General features: G+C 41.6%; 1 protein-coding gene across 2 annotated transcripts in view; it reads right to left on the bottom strand.

Annotated features, from left to right (window-relative positions):
• WASF3 (WASP family member 3) overlaps positions 1-23,602 on the bottom strand; it is a 128,688-nt gene that overhangs the window by 29,300 nt on the left and 75,786 nt on the right. For both annotated transcript variants that reach the window (XM_032314746.1, XM_032314747.1), the window contains exon 3: positions 14,133-14,275. In XM_032314746.1, coding sequence (XP_032170637.1) covers positions 14,133-14,265 — 133 coding nt within the window. In that variant the 5' untranslated portion in view covers positions 14,266-14,275. The remainder of the gene's footprint in view (positions 1-14,132; positions 14,276-23,602) is intronic.

Below are 23,602 nucleotides of genomic sequence, written 5' to 3'. Positions count from 1 at the left end.
CATGAAAGTCTGAGAATTCTCTCCTGGTTTTGACCTTTTTATAAGTCTAAAATCATTTTAAAATAAGAAAGTTAAAAAAAAACTTTATTATAGTGTTTGTAGTAAAGTCCAATTACCATTCAATTCCATAAAACAGCAAGTTATAATTATTGGGCCCCAGGTTTTTTTCCCCCTTTTTAAAGTTTTATTTTTTTCTACCATGAAAGCAATCCATGCTTATTAGAAGAAACACAGAAAACACAGGAAGCTAAACAATAGGGAAAATGGACTAAGGTCCAGTCCAAGACATCCACCACTAACATTCTGATTTCTTTTGTCTTCGTTATGTTTATGAGTATAATAGCAATATATGTGAGTATAAAAGCAATATATGCACATGGCAGAAAATCTGGAAAACTCAGAAAAATAAAAAGTAAGAAATGTCACCCAGAGTTAACCACACTGAACTTTTTTGTATACTTCTTTAACAATATTCTTTCTAGCATTTTGTAAGAACTAAGAAAACAGAGGATGATTATTAAGCATATTCAGTTTGCTCAGCAAATATTTAATAAGCACGCACTGTGCACTGGGTGGCATCCTAGCTGCTTGAAGAAACCCAGCAGTGAACCAGCCACAAAGCTTATGTTCTTCACAGACAACAAATGAGCAGATAATGTCACGTGACGCCAAGAGCTATGAAGAAAAGACAGTGAGGGAACAGAGAGGGGCAGGAATTGGGTGGTACACAGGTGGTCACAAAAGGCCGGGAAACCATGTAGATATCTCAGGGAGGAACCCTCCAGGCAGAAGGCAGAAACCCGGTTGGTGTGGGAAGGCAGCCTCCAGGAGGTCAGTATGGCTGGAACCCAGTGAATGGAGGGAAAAGTGGTTAGAACAAAGCGGGCAAATTCCTTCCCTGTGGAGTGGGGTGATGAAAAGAGCAGGGAGACCAGACAGGAGGCGGCTGCTGAACAGAGATGTGGTAGTGGCTCAGACGAGAACAGGAGCCACAGAAGGGCCAACAGCTGTACAGATTTGATACACAGTTGGAAGATATCCAGTATGAGAGAGAGAAGACAAACAAGAGCTGGAAGAGGAGAGAGCTCTCGTGGGGTAACAGGGAAGAGGGGGAAGAAAGAATTCAGGTGTAGAGTGTGAGGCGCCTATTAGAAATCCAAGTGCAGCTCTCTTGGAGGCAGTAGTATCCACAAGTTTGAAATCTTGGGGAGAGGAGAAACAGAAGACGTACATCAGCACAAAGATGGCGTTTCGAGCCATGGGACTGGATGAGATCACCCAGTGAACGGAAGAAGGCAGAGAAGAGTGTCAATGACCAAGCCTTGGAGCACTCCCACGTGCAGAGGTTGGGAAGATCATCAAAGGAGACTAAGAAGGAATAGCTTGTGAGGGAGGAGAAACACCAGAGGGTGCCGGCCCAGAAGCCAAGTAAAGAAATGTTCCCCATGGGGCGCCTGGGTGGCTCAGTGGGTTAAGCCACTGCCTTCGGCTCAGGTCATGATCTCAGGGTCCTGGGATCGAGTCCCGCATCGGGCTCTCTGCTCGGCAGGGAGCCTGCTTCCCTCTCTCTCTCTCTGCCTGCCTCTCTGCCTACTTGTGATCTCTGTCAGATAAATAAATAAAATCTTTAAAAAAAAAAAAAAAAAAAAAAAGAAATGTTCCCCAGACCTACGACTCAGCACCGGACTTGGCCATGGGGAAGTCAGTCCCCAGTAATGCTGACAAGCACAAATTTTAAGAGTGGATGGGACAAAACTTTAATGGGGATAAGAGAAAATGAAGAAGGTACAGACAGTGAGGGCATGAACGTTCGTTGACGGTATTCTGCAGTGAAGGGGAGCAAGAAATGGGGAAACTGGTAGAGGATGGTCTGGACTTGAAGTCCGGAGATTTCTCCACATACTAATACGTGGTAGGTATAATGGAGAAGGAGTGGGGGTGGAGATGATGCAGAAAAGAGGGAGCGTGAACACAGTCCTGGAGTGAGCATGAGGATGTGGGGTCCCGTGTTTTTGACAGAAGCATCATCGCTCACCACTTTAAAGGAGTGTGAGCAGTACACATCGGTACAGAACTTATCAGTGGACTGATCTGGCAGAAGGAGATGTCTGCTTCTCCTCTGACTGCCTTTCTTTTCCCAGAGAAATAAGAAGGAAGTCATCAGCTCAGGGGGGAAATCTGAGGTGGAAAGAAAGATATGAAATAGGCACTCCAAGGGCAGGAAAACTAATTAACAAAGGAATTACAGCAGGATTGCCGAGCAACCCTGAGAGCTCACCTGAGGAATGTGCTCATGATTTTAAATCTCTCTTCTTTTCTCACATAAGCATTTAAAGATACAAATTTCCCTCTAAGCACTTCTTTAAGTAAATCCCACAAATACATGGTTCATTATCACACATTAGAAATAGTTTCTAATTTCCTTTTTTATTTCTTCTTTGACCCAAGGATTATTTTAAAAGATATTGCTTCGTTTTCCAATATGTCAGAATTATCTAAAAAGATTATTATAATTACTGTCTCATTACCATCATCCTCTTTATGATATCAATCTTTCAAACACATTATTTTATGGCTGGGCTTATGTTCATCTTGGTGAACATTCCATGGGAACACTAAAAGAATGAATATTCTATAATTTAGGAGTTCAGTGTTCTATTAAGGTCAATTAAATCAGACTGGTTAGTAGTGTTGTTCAAGCCATCTATATTCTTACAGATTTTTGTCTGTTTATTTTTATCAGTCACTGGAGGTTTTTGTTAAAATCTGCCATTGCAATTCTGCGATGTCTATTTCTCCTTTTTGGTTCTATTTCTATTTTGTATTCTTTTAAGTTAAAATTTTAAATGGTGAGTTCTTAACAAATGAACTCCTTCCACTATGGAACCTCCTTCTTTATTATAGTATACTTGACATTAACATAGCCATATCAGCTTGCTTATCTTTGATGCTTACATGGTATCTATTTTACATTCTTTCCTTTAAATCTCTATCTATATCCTTAAAAATGCGTGTATTTTAGTCTTGCTTTTTTACCTAACCTGATAAGCTCTGCCTTAAATTTTAAGTGAGTGTTCAAGATGTTTCCATCTAACATAATTCTTGATCGGGCGAGGTCTAATTCTATCACCTGGGCATTGCTTTTCCATTTGTCCTTTCTGTTCTTTGTTCCTTTCTTCTTCCTTTCCTGCCTTCTTCTGGAAAATCAAATGATTATCTTAAGATTCCACTTTCCCTCCTCTATATGTTACCTTAGAGGTTATTAGAAATTAAAATGTGCATTCTGCATTCATCATGACATACTTTCAAATAATATACTATTTCATAAGACAAAGTAAAACACAGTATTCCATTTACCCCCCACCATCCTTACAGCTCTCACTGCCATATATTCTACGTTCACACAGGGTATGAACTCTGATACATTTTGAATAGATAGCAGGCTTCTAAACAAATAGCTAGAAATATATAATTTTTAATGAGCCTTTATATTTACTCCCATTTTTACTTTTTCTCTTGCTCTTCATTCCTTCTTGCCGATCCAGGCTACTATCTGGTATCTTTTTCCTTCAGCCTCGAGAATTTTTCTAGCATGTTTTAGTAATGCAGATCTCCTGGAGACTTAATTCTCTGGGATTTTGACTGAATAAAATAAAAATATGTCTCCTTCATTTTCATTCCACTTCATTTCATTCATATTTCATTTTGGGTCTTGTTTCTGAAGAGAATCAGTGGTCATTCTGAACATTGTGCCCATCCTGTATGTAATTTCCCCCTCTTGCTTATCATTTTCTCTTTAACTTCTTCTTTTAGTAATATTACTATGAGGTGACTAAATGGGATCTTGTTTCATTTACACTTCTTGAAATTTGATGAGCTTCTTGAACCCTTTGGTTGATAACCACTACCAATACTCAAAAATTCTCATCCATTATTTCTTCTGGCTTATTCTTGCTCTACCTTCTCCTGGGACTCCAATTACCTACGTATTAGACCCTTTGATATTGTCCCACATTTTGGGCTCTCTCTTCTTTTCTTTCTCATTTTCTCTTGCAAATTAGTTTGAATAATTTCTATTGGCTCGTCTCCAAGCTACTCCTCAAAGTTCAAGAGTCTGCCGTTGGGCCCACCAAGTGAGTTCCTTTCTTTCTGTTACTGGGATTTTCAGTTCTATTTCTTTTTTTTTTTCCTCTTTAGTTTCCATTTCTCTTTGAAATTCCCTATTTCTTCATGTATGCCATTCACCTTTTTTACTCTGTCCTTCAATGTGTTTTTTTAATGCTTTCTTAGAATTTCAATATCTCTGCTGACATGACCCATCTATTTCTTGAATGTTGTCTACTTTTTCCATTAGTGTCCCTGACATATTCACCACAGCTATTTTTTTTTTAAGGATTTTATTTAGTTATCTGAAAGAGAGAAAGAGATCACAGTAGGCAGAGAGGCAGGCAGAAGGAGAGGAGGAAGTAGGTTCCCTGCTGAGCAGAAAGCCTGATGTGGGGCTCAATCCCAGGACCCTGAGATCATGACCTGAGCCGAAGGCAGAGGCTTAACCCACTGAGCCACCCAGGCACCCCCACCATACCTATTTTAAATTCCTGGTCTGATAATTCCAACATCCCTACTACATCTGACTTTGGTTCTGATGCTTTACTCTGTCTCTTCAAACCGTGTTTTTCACTTTTTAATTTTTCTGTTGAAAGCCAGACATGCTGTACTGGATAAAAGGAACTTGGATGTGTAGGCCTTTAGTGACGTGTTGGGAAGGTGTGGCAGGAAGGAAAGTGTTCTGGAGTCCTATGACCTTTTTTCCCAGGTGTCCTGAGGTATAACTGACAAAACTGTGTATATTTAAAGTGTACAATGTGATGATTTGACATATATATAGGTTGTGATATATATGTATGTAGGTTGTGAAATGATTACTGTAATTGGATTAACTTACATACCATCACCTCACATACTCTGTGTGTGTGTGTGTGCATGTGTGTGAACTCAAGATCTACTTTTAGCAAATTTCAAATGTACAATACAGTATTTTTAATTATGGTCACCATGCTACGCATTTGATTCCCAGAACTTATTCATCTATAACTGAAAGCTTGTATCTTCTGAACAGCATCTTCCCTCCCTCATAGCCCTCACCTGGTAATAACCATTCTATGTCTTAGTTCTCTGTGTTCAAATTACTTTTTTAAAAGATTCCACACATAAATGAGTTCATACAGTACTCTCTGTATGGCTTATTTCACTTACCGTAAAGTCCCTGAACACATCCACGTTGCAAATGGCAGGGTTTCCTACTTTCTCAAGGCTGAACCATATTCCATTGTATATTCCATATATTCTAGATCTTCCTTGGCCCTTCATCTATCTACGGTGGTGCTATGATCTACTCTCAGTGAGCCTAGGTCCCTGGGTCTCACACCCCTCCCCTTAGATGAGAAAGGAAGGCAGAAGGGGCTGGAGTAGCTCTTTTCCTGCCCCCGGGGGCAGGGGCGGGGTTGGTCAGGCTCTGGTAAAACCCAACCACCTTCGGCTCCAGTGAAACAATTTCCTTTGAGGGCAGGCACTAAGGAAAACACAGAACGCTCTGGTTATATTTCAAAATGGCTTTTCTTCCCCTCTCTCTGAGGGAAGCACTGTGAGAACCTGGTAGGACTCTTGACAGTAAAACTCACAGAAGTGTGGGAGCGCCCACTAAGAATGGACCCCCTAGAGCTTTTCACTCTCAAACTTGTTCTCACTGAGCCCCCAGTAATCCACTAGTCTAAATTTGGGGGCAGTGGTCTGAATTATAACCTCAGTTCTCTGAAGGGTCTAAGAAAAGCTGTTAGGTTTTCAATTTGATCAGTTTTTTTCTTGCTGTAAGACCAGGAATGATTTCTAAGCTCCTTATATGTCAGACTGGAAACTGGAGGTCCCCTTCAATATATTTTTCATTGCTATTTTAAAGTACTTATCTGCTACTCCAAAATTGGGGTCATCTGTGGGTCCTGCTTCTACCAACTGTTTTTTCTCTTCATTCTGAGTCACATTTTGGGGTGCCTGGGTTGAGCGTCCAACTTCTTGATTTCGGCTCAGGTCATGATCTCAGGATCTGGAGACTGAGCCCTGATTCAGGCTCCACAGTCAGTGTGGAGTCGGCTTGAGATTCTCTCCTTCTGCCCCTCCCCCCTCCACGCTTGTGTGCTCTTTCTCTTTCTCAAAATAAATCTTAAAAAAAAAAAAATTATGAGTCACATTTTTCTCCTTTTCTTCATGTCTTACAGTTTTATTTTTTCACTGAACAATGTATCTAGAAGAATAGTAGAGACTGAGGTAGAGAATGTTTAGTCCTACAGCATATGCTTTACAGAAGACAACTACTTTAGATTGCTGATAGTATCAATTATGTTCCTATGTGGGAGTGAGCACAGTAAAGTTTTAGAATATTAAGAACCTTTGAACCGCTAAAATCTTTCCTCGAAGTTTTTAGATGGTCTACTTTAGTAACACTGTAAATCAAAACGATTAGAAAAACATCTATAAATTGCATAAACCTATATAGTCATGAAATAGGAAGAATAGAGAGGATAAACCAAAGAACAACTAAACATTCAGATGTGGCTGACTCTCCAACTCGTGCTGTTATGAATTATTCTACATTTAAATTCTGCTATGTAAAGATCCACCCAGGAAAAGGAGAAATGAAAAACAACCTCACTCATATTTACTTTTATAATGCCCTCAAGGAAGTATTTCTGATATTCCAGATCAAAGGATGGGTCAAGAAAGTGCTTGCATTCTCAATACTTCTGCCTTTTTGGGGAGGGGGCTCTTATATTTGCCTCCAACTTGCTTGCAGGACTTTTATCTTATAGTTTCCTATGTATACATACTCACCTCGCTTCACTGGCTTTCTATTTTAGTCCACAAGAAATGCAAGCATTTACCTCAGTTTGAAGCATTAAAATTTTAAAATTCTTACTGTTTCTTCCAGTCTACTTCTTTCCAGATACAGCAATATATTTTCTTTAAACATCCCCTTTTAACCCAGCCTTAAACTGCATGGAAATGTACTTGTGATCTATTTCCTACGCATACACTGAGTTTGAATATCTCCCCTTCCTCCCACAAATCCCATTTGGCTAAAAACATCTTAGAAATCTATTCAGGGCATGCCTTCAAAATACTTAGCTCTCTATTCTGAGTAGAACAGCACTTGGTATAATCAATTAATACAACTGCAAATTTTAGACCTCATTAGGTAACAGCAAATGTGAGCAAATCCTTAAGGTAGTATTTTTATATTGACCTGTCATTTAGTGTCATAGGAAACAGTATGTATGATAAGGAGTATTAGCAAAAATATTAATCCTTTTTTAAAAATCTTTGAGAAGAAAACACAGCTCCTTTCTTATTCATGCAATTACCTAAAACAGAAAATAACAGAAAAATAGATTTTGTAACAATTTTTTATTTTTTAAAAAGGTGATATTTATTTATTTAAGAGAGAGAGAAAGCATTCACACACACTCGAGCAGGGAGAAGGGGAGAAAGAGAGAATCTCGCAGGTTCCCTACTAGCTCGGAGCCCGACATAGGGCTCGATCTCATGACCTGGACTGAAAGCAAGAGTCTGACGGTGAACTGACTGAGCCACCCAGGGACCCCTGTAACAATTGTTTTAAAGGAAAGACATATTTAAAATTAATGGGAATCTCGGAATTTTTTTTAAATACCAAAAGAACCAGAGATGTATGTAGTGGTTTAATCAAGAATATTTATGACAGTGTTCCCCAACCCCCAAACAAGGAAACAATTTATACATCTAGGAAAATGGTTAAATAATTATGGTGTATCTTTATAATAATCTCTAGCTATTAAAAATTGTATCTTAGATGAATCAACAAAGATGCTTACTATATTGAATACAGGCTACAAAAACATATGTATAATAAGAGATCATTTTTATAATGGTATATATAAAGCATTATAGATTATCTTCTCTCATTAGTGAAAATTTTGTAATTTTTCTCCTTTGTGTTTTCCTATGCTTTTAAAGTTCTTTATACTATCTCAATACCATCTAATATGAGCCAAAACCTTGGGGGTGGGAGGGGAGACCCCTTTCTTTGTGAATCTTGGGAGCCTTCATAAGGGGGTAGGAGAGAAAGACCACTATAATCTAAGAACAAAGAGGAAAGTAGTAAAAAACACCCTAGAGGTATTAAAGAGGACGTATGTCATCCTTGGCACAAAAGTCCTATGTTCCCATGTTGTTGTAGTTCAAGGTTTCTTTTTTATTTTAGAGAGAGAGAGCAAGTATGAGTGGGTACAGGGGCGGGGCAGAGAGGCGGAAGGGGGAGAGAATCCACAAGCAGACTCCCCGCTGAGCATCAAGACCTGAGTGGAAACCAAGAGTCATTGCTTAACCCACTGAGCCACCCAGGGGCCTTCCATGTTCTTTTCTTCAACAAATTATATAAAAATTACATTATAATATCAGTAGGAATTTGACTGCAAGATACTATAATTTTAATTGAGCAACGAGCTGATAGGAAGAAGAGTACTCAGATTATTAATCCAGGAAAATGATGAAAAAGCACTCTTGATGTAAGAGTAATTGCTACACTAAACTGTCATTTGAAGAAAAAAATCAATATTTCATAGCTAGAAAACCAAATAACGTATTACTAACCACAAATTTTTTTAAAAAATGTCTTCCCTGTCCCCCTCCCACTCCCCCCAGATCAAGCCTATTAGAAGTTAGGATCATGCGGCGCCTGGGTGGCTCAGTGGGTTAAGCATCTGCCTTTGGCTCAGGTCATGATCCCAGGGTCCTAGGATCGAGCTCCGCATCAAGCTCCCTACTCAGCAGGGCGTCTGTGTCTCCCTCTCCCTCTGTGCTCTCTCTCTTTGTCCCTCTTTCTCTCAAATAAGTAAATAAAATCTTAAAAAAAAAAAAATTAGGAACATGCAAAAAAAATCTGAAAATTACAAGATTAATTTTTTATTTTATTGGAGAAAGCTTTGGTCCTTTAGTTATGAGGCTGCTCAAGTTATAAATTTCCTCTTTCATTTCTATGACTGTTCTCATTACAATAATCAATATTTTCTCACTGAAAAGATTTCAATTCCCTGAAAAGCCTGGTAAGAATCTCACCCTTTCAAGTTGAACATCTCATCTGGACATAATGGGAACATGGTACCTCCAAATTCCCCAAAAGTTATGTTGAGTTCTAGGGGTTACGGAGATCTATTTGGTATCTGGGACCAGATTCTCCTCTTCATTACAAAGTCACTTGCACCCGCACAACACTGAACTGCCCCTAGAGATGTGGCAAGGATCGAATGAGCTGGTGAATCAGGGCCTTGATGACTAAGTCTTCCTTTTTGGAATAGCAAAGAAATTCCTGTGGCCTCCTGGTCTATTCTTCCTCGCTTGGACTTAGCAGAGAACCAGTACCCCTGGACCATCACAGAAGGTCTCCCAGGGTAAGTCTCTGCTGCTCAGGCAGATATGATATGGTCAAAGCAAATCCTTCAAGTTCCCAGGCTATCTGCCCAGAAGGCCTTTTAGATGAAGTCCAGCTTCTCTCTGTACTGCTCATGCAAAGTTCAGATGGTGTGCGTCACCCACTCCAAATCTGGGGAGTGGAGGTATGGAGGGTGGTGCGAATGGCATGTGGGAGTGTCCGCAGGGAAATGGAGAAGATTGAGGTGGTCCGCTCTTATCTGGACCTACTGCATAATGGTTAGATACTAAAAGGAGTAAAAAAAATACTTTTTTGACTTTACCTTGGGAATTAATACTCAGTAAAAGAAGACTCTTTTTTAGAAGATGTTTAATATGACAGATACATGCATTGCTAAAACGTCACTTTAAAAATACCTGATGAATGACTACAAAATTAAAAAAAAAACATTTTTAAAATTCTAATTCTTCCCAACAGATCATAAAAATATCAGATCAAAAAATATTTCCTGTAATGTAAGCTGGTGCAGCCACTCTGGAAAACAGTATGGAGGTTCCTCAAAAAGTTGACAACAGAGCTACCCTATGACCCAGCAATCACACTACTGAGTATTTACCCTAAATATACAGATGTAGTGATCTGAAGGGGCACCTGCATCTCAATGTTTATAGCAGGAATGTCCATAAGAGCCAAACTATGGAAAAAGCATAGATGTCCATCAACAGATGAACGGATGAGGAAGATGTGGTATAAGTATATGCAATGGAATATTACTCAGCCATCAAAAATGAAATCTTCCCATTTGCAATGACATGGATGGAACCAGAGGGTGTTATGCTAAGTGAAATTAAGTCAATCAGAGAAAGACAATTATCACATGATTTCACTGATATGAGGAATTCAAGAAACAAGAGAAGAGGATCGCCGGGAAAGGGAGGGAAAATTGAAACAAGACGAAACCACAGAGGTAGACAAACTATAACAGACTCTTAATCTCAGGAAACAAACTGAGGGTTGCTGGGGAGAGGTAGAGGGAAGGATAGGGTGGCTGCGTTATGGACACTGGGAAGGGTATGTGCTATGGTGAGCACTGTGAATTGTGTAAGACTGATAATCACAGATCTGTACCCCTGGGGCAAATAATATGTTATATGTTAATAAAAAACCTCCTGTAATATATTTCGACTCAGTGGAAAGCCCCCACAAAACCTAAAGATTCACCCCAAATGGAACATTTATTACAATGTGAGTGCCGTAGCATGTCATAGTATATTTCCTGTTTTATGACCACATTGATGTCAATTATATATGCTTTTTAAAACTCTAAGTAGGCACCGAACTGATTTGTTGTATGCTGTACCTAGAAGGGCACCGAGTGAATAATCACTCATGAATGAATCACTGGTTACCAAAAGTGTGTTATTCTAATAAGTAATATTAGAATAAGTAATAAGTATTATTCTAGTAAGTTGTTCTAATAAGTAACTAAGATTATTGGTTTCTTACAATTACATCCTTGGCATCCATATCACTCTACTCCTCTTTCTGTAAGTCCCTTTGGGCTGCAGGCACAGATCACACAAAGGACAGGAAGAAAGGAGGTTTGCCTTGCGGATCCCCGAGCTGCTCCCGGAATGGGAGGGGAAGCCCTCCTGCACGGGTCCAGGGACCAGGTCTCTCTTCCCCCTTCCACACCTCGTGCTCTCTCTCACCCTCAGCTCCTGTCTCTACCTGCACACTCCTTCGCCTTCTGCGAGCTGCCTTCCTCTGCCTTCTCTTACACTCTGCCCACAACTCCCGCTTCGGCCCGCAGGGGGCCATCAGTCCTTCAGTGCTGCACGACGACGTTTCAGCATCAGATCCCATAACAAACCCACGAATTGTGTCTTAGTTCAAGCTTCCTGCCAGCACAGCACTGGCCCAGCTCATCTTTTCAATCCAAATACATGGTATCCCATTCTACAGTTCACATCTCTAGTGCATGCTCATCCATGCTCTCTGGAGGAATTCCTAGCATCTTGTTTTAAAGCTCCCCCAGTGATCTAACGGAGGCAGGGTTGAGACCCACTGGGGCAGCCTCACTAAGGTCGACTGTCTTTGAGGCCAGTGCCCATCCCTGGGCCACTTATGAGGCAGAGTGGGTTAGGTGGATGCAGGGAAACCAAGGCTGGGTGGTACATTAGTTTCCTATTGCTGCTTCTCCTTGTTGTGTCAAATGACCACAAATTTAGTGGCTTAAAATAACACATGTGAATTATCTCACAGTTCCAGAAATTAGAAGTCTGAAATGGAGGGCCCAGGGGTGGTTCAGGGGGTTAAGTGTCTGCCTTTGGCTCATGTCCTGGGATCGAGCCCCACACTGGGCTCCCTGCTCTGTGGGGAGTATGCTTCTCTCTCTCCCTCTGCTGCTCACCCTACTTGTACTTACACTCTTGCTCTCTCTCCCACTCTGTCAAATAAATAAATAAAATCTTAAAAAAAAAAAAAAAAGTCTGAAATGGATTCCTCTGGGTTAAATCAAAGTTTTGGCAGAGCTGTGTTCCTCCTGGAGGCTCCAGGGGAAAATGCATTTCCTCGTCCCTTTCCACTTTGCAGAAGTGGTCTGCATTCCTTGGCCTGCAGTGTCTTCTTCCATCTTCAAAGCCAGCAACGGTGGATTGAGCCTCACATCACATCATTCTGACATGGGCTCTTCTACCCCCTCCTCCCACATTTAAAGGAACCCTGGGATTACACTGGATAACCCAGACTAACACCATTCATTCCCCATCATGTCACACATGTTCCAAGGATTAAGATATGGGCATCTTTGGAGGAGCCATTCTTATTCTGCCTACTACGAGCAGACTATATGCAACAGAAAATACTAGGTATGGGGTTTTACTCACAAGCACCATAAACACGACCAACATAATACCAGGCTTAGTATTATTACAGCATGATGTATAGATTGACTATTAAAACTTTAATCATTTATGTTAGTTTTCATCTTTTATACTCCATATCAATAGACATTTCAGCCATAAAAACAAGAGACCAAAGCATTCTTTAAAAACAATATGAACTCAAACAGCAACATTTTTACCCTTCAATAATCTATAAGCTAGTTTCCTATAATTCACAATTTATACATTTTTATCAACAACCACTAGCCAAAATCAATTGTAATTAGCTTAGATTCCAAAAGAAATCTATTTTAAAATACGTTTTAAGCAATCTCCAAATTGCTTTTGCCTTAGCCAATGATTATATATTAAAAATGGAACAACACAGTATAATTCCTTTAAAGAAATACTTATCCACAGTGTTCCTTCTTCAAAATTAAAATAAAAGCACTTGAACATTTTCAACAAACGTTTTCTTGTTGTTGAGGCGACTGGTATGTGAAATCATGGAGGATTTCCTAGTTATTAACAGAGTTTTTGAAAAACTTAACTGTGAAAACCTGTCATCCAAAATGCATCTGAACCAGAAAGGAGTGGGACAAAGTGAGAAAACAGGATCATCATATAAATGTAAAAGTTAGGAGGAAAACATTCCAACTTCAAAAAGCTTTGAAGGAAAATGCATTTTCAGGCACATCTGAGTCTTCAGAAATGAACTATTTCTGGGTGCGTGGATGGCTCATTTATTTAAGCATCTGACTCTTGATTTCAGCTCAAGGTCATGGTCTCAGGGTTCTGAGACTGAACCCCTGCTGGGCTATATGCAGGGCGTGGAGCCTGCCTATGATTCTCTCTCTCTCCCTCTCTCTCTGCCCCTCCCCACCTCTTCTAAAATAAAAAATAAAAACATAAATGAACTATTTTTCTTGGGTATTTCACATTAATGTTCAAAATTAAAATAACAGAAAGTCCTGGGGCACCTGTGTGGCTCTGTCATGATCTCAGGGTCCTGGGACTAAACCTCACATCGGGCTCCCCACTCAGTGGAGGGTCAGTGCTTCTCTCTCTCCCTCTGCCTCTCATCCCACTCCTGCATTCTCTCTTTCTCAAATAAATCTTTTAAAAAATAATAGAAAGTCCTTTTTTCCTTATACTTATATTTGCTTGGATTTATATAATCTACATGTGTAATATATACACAGTACTGTGTATATATTATAATCAGCTTATCTGTTGACCTCATTTAAGAAGTTAGTACCTGCATTCAGGTTAAAATCAGCAAATCTCACTATTTTTTGGCTTTAATCTTCGATTCACTTGGAATATTATTTAACCAACAAATATCTGAGCATCTACTCTACGCCAGACAAGTTACAAAAGTTAACAATTTTTTCATTTATCACATTAAAAAAAACAATTAGTCCTGTCCAAGCTTAACCGAAAATTCACATTTTTTAAAAAAAAAAAGTATCAATCATTTTATCCTCATTTAATAAGCTTTTAAAAATTGACACTACTTTGAATCCACACATTTGGTCTTATCTAATAATTCGTAAACTGGTCAATTTTAATTTTACATCTTCAGTCATAACGTTGGTATCATGAGACCAGTGATTTATTTCACACTGGGAAAATTGGGTGAGCAGGAGCAGGCTCTTTCCTTTAAAGTTGTGGTCTCTTCTTCAGACAAAACTAACCACTGAATTGAAATCAATTTGCTAATGGTAAAATTAACAACATGCCATTGGTGATCAAAAAACAGGTGCTTTAGAAATGAGATGACTTACTTAGACTGCTTAGCTGGCGTATGATAGCAGCAAGAGTACTATTGGTTACACATTCAAGTTCACTGGTAATCCCTTCGGGCAGGGCCCCCCGGCACAAGTGCCGGGGTTCGATGTTCCTCTTCACTAAAGGCATGGCTCACAATCTGAAAATTAAAAAGACATTTTTTTTTAAAAAGCTCATATTCACATTTTAACAAATTTAGAGTGTTAATTCCCTTAAAAATTGATTCCTTCCCAGGAATTTTCTTCACCCTTTCTATGTGAATCAGCTAAATACACAACAGATGCCTAATTACGTACATAAATTTTATCAATTTCAAAGATACATAGAGAATACAATCCAACTGTATGAACTGAATACACGCATTTTTACCTTCCTTTCCTCTCTAGTAAAATGAAAAGAGATAGAAAAGGCATAAGCCCAGAAGTGCTAACAGCAGGAAAGAACACAGCAGCCCCCAACTGGACGAGCCCAACCAGATGAAGACACAGAAAAGGCCATACCCAGGTGGAAATGGAGGGAGAGGGGAAGTGAGCCCGCTTGGACCATGCCCACCCTCCCCAGCAAAAGCTCAGGAACCGGAGCTGCCATGTATCCATGAAACAGGGGTAGGGGAGAATGGATCCCCAGCAGGGACAAGCTAATAAACCAGATGTACTGCAAGGATCTACAAGAACGAATATGGAAAGAGGAAAGAGGCTGGCTTTCAAAAATCCATTCGCAAATTCCTTCTCCCTTCCTGGGCTGCTCCTACTCCACCCCAGCCAGCTGTTTTACTTTCTGGTGAATTCCAGAATTTGGACTTGAGACACAAAACACGGCTAAAGATTATGGTAGGAAATGCACTAAGGCCAAGAGTTTCAAGTCAAAGTCTACAATGAATGTAAGACAGAGCTGCTGCGCATACCCTCATTCCCTAGCTTGCTTCTCCAGCAAGATCTTGGCTCCCAGAGCACTGGCAGCCTCCTTTCCACTCCCCATCCAAAGACACTGGGATATTCCCCCCCCAGAACGTTGGAAAAGATAAGATCTACAAACATGGACATTGAGCCAGGGTCTCTCCCTATGGAAAATGCCAATCAGGTCACCCTACAGTTACACCTGCCAAGAATCTCTCCCACACAATTTCCCATCAGTTTTTGATGTCTCAGATCTAAGTAAGAATGGACAGTGACCTTTCCCGAGAGCCTTCCCCAATGTTCTGACAATTCTTTTCACTTCTCTCCTCAAGAAGTACATTATAAACTAACATAAAATCTCAACTTTTTGCTTAAGGAGGCACACGGAGTTTCAAACCTACTGCTTATGTAATCAATCTACGGGTCATACAACAGTAGAAAATCCAATGACTGGGATTTACTGTCATTTTGACAAGATTATCATACTGCCCAACTTGTAGGAACAGAAACTGAAAAGCCTAGGACATTGGTGAGCAGTCAGACTAGCCCTGAAATGCCAATCTGGAATTCTCATTATGTAAGACAAATAATATCCTATTTGCTTAAACTACTGTAGTCAGGTTTCGGTTACTTGGAGTAAAACTTATTCCCAACTGGTACAATAATTGAATGGCATACTGTATCTCAAAACCTGGAATGTGGTACATGTAATACATTTTTGTCTTTCTTCTCCCCTTTCTTTAAAATCTTTGCTCGAGCATCTCATAAATACTTACCAAGCACCTACTGCCTACCCGGGTGTTATGGCGAGTCATAAGGACCCAGTGGGGACTGAAAGCAGACAAGGTCCCTCCCCCAGTGGAGCTCTAATCTACAAGGAAGCAAGACACTGATCCAAACACACAGATTAATGAACTCAGGGTCAGAAAACCATTTTGGGCGGCAGGATGCTGAGTTGTCTGCAGAGTCACAGGCAGTCTCCGGTGGGTGCGGGACATGACCGCTGACTATGGTAATGTGGAGAATGAAGCAAAGGAAAGCAAAAGTGGGAAAATTTCTCTTCAATTATGCCATGTTCGACTACTTCTGTCTTATGTCCATGAAGGTGACAGCTCAATATACTGACCATATTTTCAGATTCAAATCCTACTTCATTGACTTAGTTGCATTGCCTACAGCACATCACTTCACCTCTCTGTGCCTCTGTTCCCTGCCCCGTAAAATGGGGATAAGAACACTACCTACCTTAGAAAATGAGTATCTAATGAGCTGTCACATATATAAATCATTTCGAACAGCCTGGTTTATAGTGGCATTCGACAATGTGACCTACCGTATTCATTTTATGCTATCTTACAGGTTATTATAATGTTAATTATTATTCCTATTATAATAAAAAATGGAACAGTTTACTAGCTGATGATTGTACCACAGATAATAAATAATAATATTTGTATAAAAATTATGTGAAAGAAGGACACGCTCCAGGAAGGAGTCCTAAAACATGCAAATTCTAGATCTCCAAGTCTCAAGGCAAAAATATAAAATCTACGGTGAGTTGTCATGACTTTCTGGGAGAACGTATTAGAACAACAGGATGGTAACTAATCGCAATAGCAACGAATCAGAAAACCAAAAACTGTCATAAGGAAAAAAATATCACTGATAAACTTAATAAAAGCATAGAGTGTGGAAAGGAAGATACTGAACTGATCGACAGGGAGTGCAATGACATGAAGAAAATTAAGCAACAAAAAAATCATGATGTCCACAAAGCAGCACAGAGCGATGCAGGGGGAGGCATACGGTGGCATACACTCTACAGACGGCGCAGAAAAGCCAGTGACCCGGATGTTCTACCAGAATCCAAATTCGTGGGTAGTTGGAAAGCTGGTTTGGGTAACTGGCCCAGGCATGAATTAGCTTTTAAATCATTTCTTAAAAGAGGGATTTATAAGAGTTTGGGGTAAATATAAGATTCAGGAGCTGAATGCTATACATATAATACTCCCCTCTTCCTCATTCTCATTCATTTTGTACTTAATTCGGTGGGAGCTAGCACAGGCCGTCTCCCACACAGGGAGTCTCTCGAATATGCACACGTGACTTTGCTGATGTTCTCAGTGGGAAGGGCTTATATCCCGCTCTGATACCCCACCCACGCCTGCCCCATCCTTCAGCTTCATATCCCGGACATCCCCCTCTGGTGTCACATAGCGTTGACTTAACACCCGGGGGGTACCTGGCAGCCCCACCGATGGTGCTGACCCAGGGGCTTGCTCAGGATGTTATTAGGACACAAAAGAGAAAAGCTTAACTCTGTATATGTGTATTAACCATGTCTCCTACACCTGGATTCTAATACTTTGACATCTTGGAGGCAGACGCAGGTCCCTGGAGTGGACAGACTGCTCCTCCCAGAATTAGCCAATTCCCAGAGCTAGGGAACTCACCCAGGAGCTCATGTTTCGTATGCAAACCTACCACCCCAGAGCCTCCGTCTCCTCTCTCTGCTCTCACACCCCAGGCCACTGTCCACCCGCCCCAACCACCCCAGTGCCAGGCACCGGGCATCTAGGGACAGTAATATGCCCCAAAGCCTGCTGTAATAATCCGGCCAATCCCAAAACTGCTCGCCCCACCTCACCCATCCCTTCCCACAGGAGCCACAATAAAGGCTCTTGCCCCCATTTCCCTCTCTCGCTCCCTCCATCTCCTGGTAGCCCCGAAAGCTGGTGCTTCCCCACGTGGCCCCCTCATGATGTGGACCACCCCTCCTTCTGGCATCTGTAACACTTATCTTTTCACTGGCAGCCACTGCCCCATGTGTTGGCCTCACCATACGTCACCTCTTCTGTTAATGTACCGTATCTCAAAACGGCAGGGAAGTCTGAGACGGATTCCCATGAGGCACCAGGGCAGCTGCTCATCGGTGTCCTCACTGACCATTCCAAGCAAGCTGCTACCGTGTCTGGGCCTGGAACCAGGCTGGGAATTTCTCCCAGGGTGGACTCTGAGCTTTCTGAACTACGGGACCACATCTACAAGTTCCATGTTTTCCACACTGACTTTTACGGTTCCCCAACAAAGTCTGAGCCCTGAAAAACCTTCTGCCAGTCGCACACACACCCGCAAGTGTAGACAGACACATCTCAATCTGGCCTTCTCCTCAGGAATTCATCTGCGGTTGTTGCAGCATTTCAGCTCTAACTAACCCAACCCGTCATTTCTCGCAACCGTTAGATCTACTTGGCACTCCCACTCTCGTCTAAATACAAATGACAACAGAGAGAGGCCATGCTACTCTCTTCCCAATTTTAGACAAATTGTTTTGCGGCTCCTTTTTAAAGTTCTAATTATCTAGCAATCACTTTTATGGCTTTCCAATTCAGTGCAAAGTACTCTGACACATGTATTTTTCCCCAGATGGCCTTTATTTTATCGGACACTAATCCAGTTTTGAACAAATTGAACAGCAGGGTAGAGGTAAAGGAGAAAATGTTGGGTCAGTCACTACTCTTGAAAATGCTTTGCAGTGCCAAAAACAGACATGTAATGAACTAACCCTGTTAGTCACCAACAGATGACTTAAGCCTCTCAACTCCTTCGCTGGAAGAACTATGACCCTTCCATATAATTCTTCCAGGTTATTCTGTATGCTAAGAAAAAAACCCAAAGATTACTAATCAGATGTGTAAGGATTATTAGAGGTTACGTAAGGCATTACTATTAAACCTGCGGTCTGTCCAGCTTTTCTGGGAAATGTTTCAATTTAGAGAGAGACAACCTGGTTCACATAACGGTGAACTAGATTCCAGATGCGGCTGAAACCAGGCCAGAGCCTTTCCCTGGGAATTCTGAAGTGGGACCCCCACACCCCGCTCAGCAGCTGCTCTTTTGAACGGCAGGGATGGGTAAGTCTTCCACCACAGGAAATGCAGATCGGCAGGGTTAGTTAGCAGCAAGGGAACAGAATGACCTAACAGACTGGCAAAGACAAGAGACAGACAAGGACACCCTAGATTGCCCAATATCCCTCAGACGGTACGGCCAACGAGGAGAAGATGCTTCCACCCAGCCCCCCACTTCACTGGGGGGTCAGACTTGCCTCCCAGTTTAATGGCTCTTCCAGCCTTTTCTCGCTTTGTCTATTTCCTGCCACACAGGCATTTCCCCTAACCAAATCCTCACAGGTGTGATCCCATCTTGAGAGCCGTCTCTTGAGGACCCAGACGAATCCAAGTGGCTGCCAGAGTGGTCTAGGAAAATGAGTGGTAAGACAGGGATCTGGGCCTTGCACACAGACCACTCTGCAGGCAGTGAGGAGGCCGTCTGAATGGGCAGGCATGCAGAGCGCTGCCACGAGACTGGTGCGCTGGCGAGAGATTTCTGTTGTAAGGGACCCGGAAACTGTCCTGGTAGAGAGAAAGGCCAAAATGGGCATAATAAGGCAGACCCCTGGAAGACACAGAAGGAAAAGCATCTACAAAAACAGCAGAGTTGGCTAGCTACTGCTGGTGTGTACTGGTGGCCTGCCAGAGGGTAACGAAGTATTGAAAGCTATTCACAAGGAGTTAATAGCTAGAAGCGGAAACATTCGAGCCTTCCTGGTGGGTATGAACAGGCACTTATCGTGATCTGTAATGGAACCGCGGACCTAACCATGACAGTTCTGGAGCTCAGGGCATTCAAGTGCTCAAAGTGCTCTATTATTATGCAGGTCCAGGCTGTGGCTTTCAGGAATCCTAACAACTGGAACAGGGACTTCTGATGGATGCCCACGTTGATGCTGACTCCAAACACCTCCCCACCGCCCACAAGGACCCTCCGGAAGCGGTTAGCACACTACTCTAGAGGCCTCCCCGCCACCAGTCAGCAGGTACACTAGCGGCACACAACCCTTCCCCGATGTCCCGTTGGGTGCCCAGTGCCAGGGCTGGGCAGGGAGACTGACGGTGTGCTGACTGGGGCGGACAAGCCAGTGGTTGATGGTTATGTTCTGGAGGCCCTCATAAGACACACGCTTCTAGAGCATGGGAGATAAGCTCAGCCCCTGTTCCAGTGTCCCTCCCCCTCCAGGCCCCCGCAGCTTCCAACACCCATTGATGGGCTACCAATGTGTTCCTTTCAGCATGGCAATGTTATTAAAAACTCATACATGGGGAGTGCCTGGGTGGCTCAGTGGGTTAAGCATCTGTCTGCAGCTCGGGTCATGATCTGGGAGTCCTGGGATCGAGCCCACATCCCCACATCGGGCTCCCTGCTCAGCGGGGCTTCTGCTTCTCCCTCGGCCCCCACCCCACACTTGGGCTCTCGCTCTCTCAAATAAATAAATAAAGCCTAAAGAAAACCCCACACATACACGCACACACTCTCAGTTAGGCTTTAGCCAGCATGTCTGAGCTCACAGCAACTCGAGTAGCTCACTGCACTGCCTACGAATCACATGTGAGGACGCTCTTAAGAACCCCAGCCGCAGCTCTGCCTCTCCCTCCATCACTGTTAATGCATCAAGCTTCCCTGTTCCTCTGACCCTCCCCGATGTGGTCCTCAAACTCTGAACAAGCAGTGATGCACATCAACTGGTGACGAGGTTTCATGAAAAACCAAAAGGGACTGGTGACTGGCAAGGGATGACAGGGATCGAGTGGGTAAAAACGGGGAAGGCAGATAGCATAAACATACACTCTACTCTGATTTATGTATTCACCTTAACAAATTAACCCCACGTCCTTGTGTGTGCTCATTACACTTCCCCCGTCTGCCTTACGGCTGGTTCAGAGGCTCACATGAGAATGTGTGTGTTGGGGGTGGGGAAGTAACATACTAATGATACTATTACTTTAAAATAAGCTATGTAATATTTTCCCCCAATTTTATTAACTCTAAATTAACCTACACCTGTTCACACTTTCCTATAGCATGATTAATTGGATGTTTTTTTCTAAAAAGTCATAAAAACAACCTCAACAAATGTTTAAAGCAGTATAAAGTTCTCTGAATGTCCCTTCCCAAACCATTCCTGGTTTGGTGTACCAAACCATCTGGGACAAGCAGTCATCTTAGCAATCCAAATAATTGGTGGATCTTTCCAGATCTCTAACATTACATTGAAATTACCAATTTTCAGTTTAATTTCATTGTATTCAGAGGACATTCTTTGTCTGAATTTGTCCAAATTTGTGGAGATTTGTCTGATGGCCCCAAAAAAGGGTCTTGGTTCCACATGGATGTCACACAGATGCATATTCAGCTGTGGTGACCAAGACGATATGATCTTCTATATTCTGAACTGATTCTTTGTAAACATGTTCTATGAACTGTGAGGCGGGCTGGAGCTGCCAACAATAATTGTTAGATTTGTCAATTTCTCCCTTGAGTTCTATCAGTTTTTGTTTATGTATTTGGAAAGTCTGTTGTTGAGTCTATATACACATTTAAGATTATTAAGTCTTCTTGATGAAATAACCCCAATGTCTTTAAGTGATGCTTCATTTACCCCTGGACATAATCACTGTCCCAAAGTCTACTTCAGTCATAACTTTTTTTTTTTTTTTTAAATATTTTATTTATTCATTTGACACAGAGAGATCACAAGTAGGCAGAGAGGCAGGCAGAGAGAGAGAGAGGAGGAAGCAGGCTCCCCGCGGAGCAGAGAACCCGATGCGGGACTCGATCCCAGGACCCTGAGATCATGACCTGAGCCGAAGGCAGTGGCTTAACCCACTGAGCCACCCAGGCGCCCATAACTTCTTTTGGTCAGTGTTTATGCAATATAACTTCTTCCTTTCAACTTTAACCTTTCTCTGTCTTTATATTTATTTTTTTTTTTAAAGATTTTATTCATTTGACAGAGAGAGAGAAATCACAAGTAGGCAGAGAGGCAGGCAGAGAGAGAGAGGGGAGAAAGCAGGTTCCCTGCGGAGCAGAGAGCCGGACGCGGGGCTCGATCCCAGAACCCTGGGATCATGACCCGAGCTGAAGGCAGAGGCTTTAACCCACTGAGCCACCCAGGCGCCCCACTGTCTTTATATTTAAAGTAGGTTTAAAATACCATGTAGTTTGGTCTTGCCTTTTTTTTTTTTTAAAGACTTTATTTATTTGACAGAGAGAGAGAGAGAAAGAGAGAGAGAGATATCACAAGTAGGCAGAGAGGCAGGCAGAGGGCGGTGGGGGGGGGAAGCAGGCTCCCCGCTGAGCAGAGAGCCCGATGTGGGGCTCGATCCCAGGACCCTGGGATCATGACCTGAGCTGAAAGCAGAGGCTTAAGCCACTGAGCCACCCAGGCGCCCTCGGTCTTGCTTTTTTATCCAGTCTGACAATTTCTGACTTGTAATTGGTGTGTTTCAATCATTTACGTTCAAAGTAATGTTGGTATGGTAGAATTTAAACCTTCCATCTTGTCAGTGGTTTTCTATAGGTCCCATCTGCTCTTTGCTCCATTTGCTTCTTTCTGTTTTCTAATTATTATTTTGTATTATGTCATCTTATCTCTATAGCTGGCTCTTATTCACTTTTGTTTTAACTTTTTTTTTAAAAAGCGGTTTCCCTAGGTCTTAAAATATGTTTAACGTACCACAGTCTACCTTCAACATAGTTGTGAACAGTAACTCTGGAAGAGTGCACTTGTTTTCTTCCTCCAATGCTGTGTCCTATGGTGTCACACATTTCACTAACGTTATAAATCCACAACACACTGTTATTTTTACTTTAAACAATTACTGTATAAACCAATTAAAAATAAAAAATAAGTGTTTACATTCACCCTCATTTTTCACATCAGGGTCTCTTCATTTCTTTGTGTAGATCCAAACTGCCATCTGGCACTTAGAACTTCTTTTAACATTTCTTATAGGGCTGGTCTCCTGGCAATAAATTCCCCCACCTTCTGTTTGTCTGAAAAAGTCTTTAAATGGCTATTTATTTATTTATTTTTAAGTAGGCTCCACACCTACTGGGGCCTAAACTCACTACTCTGAGATCAAGACTCAGCCAGCCATGCACCCCTTATTTTCTAAAAGATATTCTTTGCTGGGTATAGAAATTTGGATTGACAAGATTGTGCTTTTTCTCTTTTGGAACTTTAAAGATGTTATTCTAGTATTGTTATTATCTTTTCCTCCATTTGTAATGTTCCTTCTCCCTATGGCTGCCTTCAAGACTTTCCTCTTTATCTTTAGTACTTTGGCAACTTGGTTCTTGTGTTTATAGAACTGGGGGAGCAGTTCCCATTTTTTATCCTGCTTGGGGTTCTCTGAAATCCTTGGATCTGTATGTATTTCTTTTTTTCTTTTTTTTTGCTTCCATTAGTTCTAGGTACCTCTCAGCAACTGTCTCCTCAAGTATTTCTTCCAGATAATACTTTCTTCTCCTTTTAGATTTCCAATTATGTGTATATTACACTACTGATATTGTTCCATAGTTCTTGGATGTTTTGTGCTACCCTCTGTATTTTCTTTTTCCCTCTGTGAAATAATAGAAGATGTATATTCATATCTGCCCTGGGTTCCTGGCACAGAGCTTCCAAAAGCTTCATAAGTGATAAGGATACTAGGAACATCTTTTATTGT

Source organism: Mustela erminea, chromosome 15, assembly GCF_009829155.1.
Source record: "Mustela erminea isolate mMusErm1 chromosome 15, mMusErm1.Pri, whole genome shotgun sequence".
Taxonomy (NCBI): Eukaryota; Metazoa; Chordata; class Mammalia; order Carnivora; family Mustelidae; genus Mustela; species Mustela erminea.
Note: the sequence above shows the minus strand (reverse complement) of the source record. Positions and strands in the feature narration are given on the sequence as shown.